This window comes from Aspergillus japonicus (assembly GCF_003184785.1).
Source record: "Aspergillus japonicus CBS 114.51 unplaced genomic scaffold BO86scaffold_5, whole genome shotgun sequence".
NCBI lineage: Eukaryota > Fungi > Ascomycota > Eurotiomycetes > Eurotiales > Aspergillaceae > Aspergillus > Aspergillus japonicus.
The window spans coordinates 687711-694784 of record NW_020291642.1 but is presented as its reverse complement, the minus strand read 5'-3'; the positions used below and the strand labels follow the sequence as shown (position 1 = coordinate 694784).

Below are 7074 nucleotides of genomic sequence, written 5' to 3'. Positions count from 1 at the left end.
GGGGGGTTGCAAATAAGCCTTACCTCATCAAACGGACTCCCCTTCTCATCCCACTCCATAAACAACATGGCATAAACGAGAACAACTGTCACACATAAAACGAAACCCAGGTTAGCAAAACCATTCGCCACAGCAGTGCTCAACCGTCCCAACCCCATTCTCCCGTCCCCCCATCCCCCGTGTCCTCCCTCCCACACAACCAAGAATCCCAGGGGAAAAACGAAACTTACACCCAATACTGAACCACTGCACCAACTTCGTGAACTTGGTCCACTTGGGCCGGGCGTACTTCAGCGCCGCGCGCCGCCGGTACTTGCGCTCGAGCCGGAACTGGTGCTTCGGCGAGAGCTTCGACATGTCCGGGGGCCATTGGCGCTTGGGCTTGTAGGGGCTGGCGTAGGCGTTTGCGTTGGGGTCATCGTGGTTGGGTTCGGGTGCGGCGGGGGATGCGTCGGTCGCGGTCGGAGGAGGGTTCTTAGGGTTTGGAGTGCTGGTTAGGCGGAAGGGGGAGGCGGTGGGTTTGGGGGAGGTGGTGCTGAAGGCGCGGATTGTTGGGGGTTGCTTTTGCGGTGTTAGTTTTGAGTCTTTGGTCTTGAAGAATGGGTGCGATGAGAGACGTACTTGGGGCGGCGGGGAGAGGCTGGCCAGCGCCGGCCGGATAATCGGGTTATGGGTGAGGAGGTGGCATTGCGGGGGGAGGGGACGAGCTGTTGGGATGGCTGGTCGTAGGAGTGAGGTCGGGAGGTGTCGGGGGAGGCGCATTGGGATTGCTAGGTGGTGTGTGCTTGTTGGGGTGGGAGGGTTGAAGGATTGGAGGATTAGTTCTTGCTGGGTTTCTTCGGCGGGTGAGTTGAGGCGCAAAGCGGAGGCTTATTTTCTTGGGCTGGCGCTGGATAGGTTATCGGGGTTTTTGGCTGGCAGAAAATGATGGATCGCGGTACGCGCATACTTGCTCGCCGCTTTCGGTGGCTCACCGCCTTGGGGATTTATGCTTATAGTACTGTTTGTGCTTGAGGGAGAGAGAGCCTGGTATATGGATGGTCTAATTTTGAAGTATAGACTAAGCTACAAATGGCTTTTAGCTAGCATGACTTTCGTTAAATGCGGTAATGATGTCTGTCATATCAGAGACAGGACGGACATGTTATTAGAAGCATAGGTAGAGAGCTTTTGTCTTGAATTTATCAGCAGCCGAGACAGTACTATGATCGACTATCCATGGCAATGACTGACTCCGTCACATGCAAATAGATCTGGGATACTGTTGCTGATCTCATGACGACGATGCAGATAGTCAGCCTGGTCATCGGCCAGTCAAGGATGGATCCCCAACATCCGTCTTTCACATGAATCTCCATGCTTTTCGGCGATCCCGTGACCCATCCCCACGGACTAACAATAATGCGGCCGAGCCTCGGTACTTTCACAGGATTACCTATTATTATTCAACAGCCAACCAGTAACTAAAGCGTTGGTAGGCCGGGGTTCCAGTTACCTGAATGACTTTCTCCACGCTATCTCTTCCCCGGACTTCCATCTTATAAGAGCCAAAAGGAGGTCTGCTGCATCTTCTTCTCGATCCTGCTTCTGTCAAAATATCATTCCCCCCTCCTCTTGCTGTCAGGACATACTTATCTATCTCCTTCTGACTACATTCATTGACGTCATTATGTCCTCTCGTATGTTTTAACACCCCTCCAACGCAATCCACCCCGCAACCTCCAAGCTAACAGCAGGATACTAGCCCAGCAACGTCTCAGCCAGGTGGCTTCTCACTTCGGTCCCGGAGGCAAGAAAGGCGCCGCAGCCCTCACGGAAAAGCACTCCGATGATATTGTTGTGACATGTGCTCTGCGGACGGCCCTCACCAAGGGTGGAAAGGGCGGCTTCAAGGATACCGCCGCCGCCGACCTGCTGGCAGGTGTGTTCAGAGCGGTGATCGACCGGAGCAACATCGACCCCAGCGTCGTTGAAGACATCGCTGTGGGATCGGTTCTGCCCCCTGGTGGCGGTGCCACTGAGTTCCGTGCGGCTGCGCTCGTCGCTGGATTCCCCGAGACCGCGGCTGTGAAGAGCTTGAACCGTCAGTGCTCCAGTGGGCTTCAGGCCATCGTTGACATTGCCAACGCTATTCGATCCGGTATGATCGAGGTTGGTATTGGTGCCGGTGTTGAGAGCATGTCCTCGCAATATGGGTAAGTGGCCCACCCCTCCTCATAATACCTGAGAGCGAACTGACCCCGATCCCGAAACTAGCCCCGGCGCCGTGACCGAATTCTCCGAGCTGCTGGAGAGCCACCCGGAGTCCGCCAACTGCAAGGTCCCCATGGGTGTCCTGTCGGAGCAGATGGCCAAGGACCGGAAGATCACGCGTGCGGCGCAGGACGCCTTTGCTGCTGCCTCCTACCAGAAGGCGGTCAAGGCGCAGCAGGCCGGGCTCTTCAACGAGGAGATCGTCCCGCTGCAGGTGAAGTGGACCGACCCCAAGACCAACGAGGAGAAGACCATCACCGTCAAGGCCGACGACGGGATCCGCGACGGCATCACCGCCGAGTCGCTGGGCAAGATCCGGCCCGCCTTCGCCAAGGACGGCTCCATCCACGCCGGCAACGCCTCGCAGATCTCCGACGGCGCCGCCGCCGTGCTGCTGATGAAGCGGTCCACCGCCGAGCGTCTCGGCCAGAAGATCATCGGCAAGTACGTCACCGGCAGCGTCGTGGGCGTGAAGCCCCTGCTCATGGGCATCGGCCCGTGGAAGGCGATCCCCGTGGCGCTCGAGAAGGCGGGCATCACCAAGGACGATGTCGACATCTACGAGATCAACGAGGCCTTCGCTTCGCAGTGCGTCTGGTGCGTCAACGAGCTGGGCCTGCCGCAGGAGAAGATCAACCCCAAGGGTGGCGCGATCGCGTTCGGGCACCCGCTCGGCTGCACTGGATCTCGGCAGGTCAGCACGCTTCTGACGGAGCTGAAGCGGACCAACAAGAAGATCGGTGTCACCAGCATGTGTGTTGGTACGGGCATGGGTATGGCCGCCGTGTGGGTGGCGGAGTAAGTTATCCAGGGGGAAAAATTTAGAATGAGCTGGCTTCATGTGAATCTTCTCTCCTTGTGTCTTCATATATAAAGAGCGGGCTTCTCTTCACCTTTTGCTCTCCACCGTTGTTTTGGATGTTCGGGCTTAGGATTCGGTCTAATACCATTAAGGGATGAAATCGCTTCCATCCGTATCCTCTGGAACTGGTCAGGTCTTTACTTCTGTCCGCTCCGTATAGATAATTGGAGCAGTGATTAACCCAGAACCTCCAAGCTCAACCACATGGACTCCCGTGCCCATCCCCAACAGAGACGAGATCTAAATCTTCCCACGAAACCGCTTAAAGGCCTCAAACACACTGACCCCCTGGCCCACAGCCTCCTTCACCCGATCATCCATCGCCACCAACTTCGGCATCGTCTCCAGAACGGCATCGAGCAGATCGCGCGGAATGGCCACCACACCCTCCACCGGATCACAGACAATGATATCGCCCTAGATTCAACACCCCCCCACATCAGCAGTTCGTTAACCAAACGCAACCCAAGCCACTTAACCCACCACCACCCCCCTCCCCTCCTCTTCTTTTTCCGACCTTATCCGGACAGGGGGGAAACAAAACATACCGGCCGAACAACCACCCCACCCACATCAACCGCGACATTGCGGGCGACCGCCGTCGCCTCCGCACCACTCCCCACCGTCGACGTGCCCCGCGCCCACACGGGGAGCCCACACTCCGCGAACTCGGCCCGGTCGCGCACGCGCCCGTTCACCACCGCCCCCGTCACGCCCAGGTGCTTCATGCGCAGCGCCATGATGCCCCCCACGACCGCGCAGTGTTGGGTCGGGGGCTGGTCGACGACGACGATCGTGTCCCGGTCGACGGTGTCGACCCAGTGCGTGTTGGGCGGGAAGGTGTGTTCTGGGATGTCGGTGCTCGCGGCGGGACGCTCGGCGTGTTTGGAGATGAATTTGATGGTGGAGGCTGGGGCGATGATCTTGGGGTTATGCTGGTGGTTTGGGGGGGTGGGGTAGGGGGCTGGGTTTCGGGGGTTAGGTTGCTTTGCTTTCATGCTTCTTTTGTTGCTTGGGGGGTTTGGTGGTTGTGGTGACTGTGTGTGAGGGACGGGAGATACGTACTTAGGTCGGCGAGGTGGCCGGCGCGGGCTGCGGTTCCGGGGGTTTGGGGTTGGAGTTTGAGGAGAGCGTCGGAGATCTAGTTGTTTGCCGGGGGTAGTGTGAGTGCGGGGGTTTTAGGAGGATTGATGGATATCTTGTGCGTGGGTGTTACGTACGTCGCAGGCGGAGTAGTTGTGGAGGATGCGCAATTTTTCTTCGAGGGTGGTGGCTGTTGACATGTTGGTGGTGGGTTGGTGTCTTTGTTTGAGGATTGGGAGAGACTGAGAGAGATGATGATGGTGGTGGTGGTGGTGGAGTGAGATAAGTCGATGCGGGGTGAATCCGGGGGAATGGAAGAGTCAGGGGAGGTTCATGTGGAGAGCCTCTGGGTTAATCGGTAGGGGTTGAAGCGTGGGATCGAGACTCGAAGGATTGCAGAGATGGCGAAGAGGACTGTCGAGCTCTGTATCAAGTCCGATGGTGGATAGCATGCCTTTATGCTTCACGCTGCTGATTGTCGTCGAGCATGTGGAATAACCGAGGGTCGGAGAATTGACATCATTGGCAGCTGTAGAATGGCAGAAGTCATTGGAGAGTCGGATCAAAGGGAGCTTCTTAGTGAGAGTGAATTGATTTATTCACATGTGTCTTGTTGGAGGTATGACTTTTGCTTGTGCAGCAGATGTAGATGCACATGTAGAAACAGACGGTCGATGATTTACTGGTATACTGGTATACTATAGAAGCAGGCGAAACGTGACCGAGTTGCACCCAAACGGGTAATTCTCCACAATATCCATCCATCCAGATGAACTGCCGGACACTCCCGGCATTCACAAGCTTTGACTCGACCTCCGAATCTAATTGACCTCAACTCAAACCCAGACGAACTATGGCTGCACCGTCAACGTATACTCCCGATAAGCTAGAGCGCTACCTGGAGCGCATTGGGCTCCCTAATGCCACTCCTGGTCGCAGTCGACTGGAACATGTCCGCGACTCTATCCAAGAATGTCCTCTGGCCACTTTGACCGAGCTGCAGCGAGCCCACCTGACCTCGATTCCATGGGGTAATTCGGGGCTTCACTACTCCGCGCACCACTCCATCTCCATCCGTCCGGCATGCGTCTACGAGAAACTGGTGTCCCGTGGGCTCGACGGCTACTGCATGGAGAACACCATGCTGTTCTACCATGTCCTCCGATCGCTGGGGTACACGGTCTATCCCACCGGAGGGCGAGTGAACACGGCAGCCTCCGATGCGTCGACCGACAGCCGCAACTGGTTCTTTGTAGGCATGTAAGTGGCGCGGCCGTTTCCCGTTGCATGCTGTTGCGAACCCCAACGCCGAGAACTCATGCGCAATGTTACACCGCAGGGGACACATGGTCTTGATTGTGACCATTGACAGCGAGAAATACGCGGTATGGCTGTTGAGATCCCGAGCACAAATCGGATGATATCCCGACATGGCTCTAGGTCTACATGACGTTGCTAACTCTCCGTGTCGGACAGGTGGACGTCGGGTTCGGCAACAACGGGCCTACCTGCCCCTTGCCGCTGCAGCATGAAAGTGCACGGGTGAACGTGGCTCCCTCGGAAATGCGGCTCATCTACGATACTTTGCCCGAGTTCGTGGACCAGACGCAGAAGGTCTGGATCTACCAGGTCCGGTATACGCGGGACAGCACCTGGATGCCCATGTACTCGTTCTCCGAGGTGGAGTTCTTCCCGCAGGATTTCGAGGTCATGAACTTTGCCACCAGTCAGCGGCGAACGAGCTGGTTCACCCAGACGCTGGTTTGCACGCGGATGCTGCGTGATGACAGCGGACAAGGAATTAAAGGGCTCTGTGTCCTGGCCGGAAACACAGTGAAGGTAAGGGTCGCCGGGCATTCGGAGGTGGTCGAAACCTTGGAAAGCGAGGACGACCGCGTCAAGGCTTTGGCCAAATGGTTCGACATGCACCTCCAAGAGCATGAAATCGAAGGCATTCGCGGCTTGGTTTCTCAGATCAAATAGAATGTTTAGACATTTTTGGGAACTCTACCGTGGCAGCGAGGAAGTCGCTGGCTCGGCAATAATTGTACAGATAACAAAGAAAGAGGTTATTCTTTCTAACCCGAGGCGTGGATATTTCTCTCAAAGCTAATGCAGGACGAACAAATAAGGCACAAATAGGAAATTGCAGACATGGCGCGGGGGTCGCCTTAGTAGATCCGTTTCTCGAGCTGTAGCACAGGTCAGTCGTCTGCACAGGAAGCGCACATTGTATTCGAAAGGAATCGACACAGTACCTTCCAGGGGTTGTTGAGTTCGAAGCCCGTGGGAGCTGTGGGGTTGGCCGATTGACCACGGAATATTCCTGTCATTCTTTGGTCTCTCTCCATCACTGCGGCGAAGTCAATTCGTTAGCTCTGTAGCTCCTCTCCAAGACGTAGATCGCGCATGCGTGAAATTTCCGAAAATGGTGGATCATGGATAGGGCGGGATCGTTAAGGATGGATCACATACTTTGCTGCTCTGCTGTTAGCGCGCAAGGTCATTCAATCGCAAGAAAGGGGGATAACTCACTCTATCCCACAGGTCAAGGTTCCAACGCGGCTGCTTCCAGCCGTTGGCATAATACTTCACAGCCCAGATACCACCAGCACCAGCAGTGAGGGACTGTAACGTCATGATCAGTCAAATCGAGCGCGAGGACGAATTGTGGGACAACCATTGGCAGAACCTACACCGATGATGATTCCAAAAGGAAGCAAGGCCTCGAAGGGGACACCCATGATGTGCAGTGCTAGTGTAGTGAAGCGATAGACGCAACGGGTAAACGCGGGGGAATTGAGGTCGTGGAGGAATTGACTGGCGAAGTTGAAAGCCCGCCGGAGGTTCGAACTGGAGAGTCTGGCGGATGACCC

At 56.1% G+C, this 7074-nt stretch overlaps 5 protein-coding genes across 5 annotated transcripts in view; 2 read left to right on the top strand and 3 right to left on the bottom strand.

The window, feature by feature from the left end:
• Positions 1–856, bottom strand: part of BO86DRAFT_386025 (uncharacterized protein) — a 1257-nt gene extending 401 nt beyond the window's left edge. Inside the window, exons 1-3 of the mRNA XM_025671243.1 lie at positions 622–856; positions 231–561; positions 24–85 (exon numbers count right to left, since the gene is read on the bottom strand). Of these exons, the coding sequence (XP_025531617.1) occupies positions 24–85; positions 231–561; positions 622–762 (534 nt within the window). The 5' untranslated portion in view covers positions 763–856. The remainder of the gene's footprint in view (positions 1–23; positions 86–230; positions 562–621) is intronic.
• Positions 857–1478: 622 nt separating this feature from the next.
• BO86DRAFT_453539 (3-ketoacyl-coA thiolase peroxisomal A precursor) lies at positions 1479–3492 on the top strand. Its single transcript, XM_025676996.1, has 3 exons — positions 1479–1679; positions 1745–2195; positions 2257–3492. The coding sequence occupies exons 1-3, from the start codon at positions 1670–1672 to the stop codon at positions 3053–3055; spliced, it is 1260 nt and encodes a 419-aa protein (XP_025531616.1). The 5' UTR covers positions 1479–1669; the 3' UTR covers positions 3056–3492.
• BO86DRAFT_415971 (RraA family protein) lies at positions 3356–4398 on the bottom strand (the record flags this gene model as incomplete). The annotated part of the gene is made up of 4 exons (XM_025674943.1): positions 3356–3532; positions 3664–4079; positions 4154–4256; positions 4336–4398. 4 exons carry the CDS (start codon positions 4396–4398, stop codon positions 3356–3358), a joined length of 759 nt encoding a protein of 252 aa, XP_025531615.1.
• A 590-nt stretch (positions 4399–4988) lies between these two features.
• BO86DRAFT_453537 (arylamine N-acetyltransferase family protein) lies at positions 4989–6236 on the top strand. Its single transcript, XM_025676995.1, has 3 exons — positions 4989–5458; positions 5538–5583; positions 5675–6236. Exons 1-3 carry the CDS (start codon positions 5052–5054, stop codon positions 6179–6181), a joined length of 960 nt encoding a protein of 319 aa, XP_025531614.1. The 5' UTR covers positions 4989–5051; the 3' UTR covers positions 6182–6236.
• On the bottom strand, positions 6165–7027 carry BO86DRAFT_386020 (NADH dehydrogenase [ubiquinone] 1 alpha subcomplex subunit 1). The gene is made up of 4 exons (XM_025671242.1): positions 6895–7027; positions 6730–6826; positions 6457–6551; positions 6165–6390 (listed from the first exon to the last, which is right to left on the bottom strand). The coding sequence occupies exons 1-4, from the start codon at positions 6940–6942 to the stop codon at positions 6370–6372; spliced, it is 261 nt and encodes an 86-aa protein (XP_025531613.1). The 5' UTR covers positions 6943–7027; the 3' UTR covers positions 6165–6369.
• Positions 7028–7074: the final 47 nt, after the last annotated feature.

Coding starts and splice junctions, on each gene's coding strand:
- BO86DRAFT_453539 (XM_025676996.1), top strand. Junction 2,196..2,256: donor AGCATGTCCTCGCAATATGG/GTAAGTGGCCCA, acceptor TCCCGAAACTAG/CCCCGGCGCCGTGACCGAAT.
- BO86DRAFT_453537 (XM_025676995.1), top strand. CDS start 5,052: ATGGCTGCACCGTCAACGTATACTCCCGATAAGCTAGAGCGCTACCTG. Junction 5,459..5,537: donor AACTGGTTCTTTGTAGGCAT/GTAAGTGGCGCG, acceptor GTTACACCGCAG/GGGACACATGGTCTTGATTG. Junction 5,584..5,674: donor TTGACAGCGAGAAATACGCG/GTATGGCTGTTG, acceptor CGTGTCGGACAG/GTGGACGTCGGGTTCGGCAA.
- BO86DRAFT_386020 (XM_025671242.1), bottom strand. CDS start 6,942: ATGGGTGTCCCCTTCGAGGCCTTGCTTCCTTTTGGAATCATCATCGGT. Junction 6,827..6,894: donor CTTTTGGAATCATCATCGGT/GTAGGTTCTGCC, acceptor ATGACGTTACAG/TCCCTCACTGCTGGTGCTGG. Junction 6,391..6,456: donor AACTCAACAACCCCTGGAAG/GTACTGTGTCGA, acceptor CCTGTGCTACAG/CTCGAGAAACGGATCTACTA.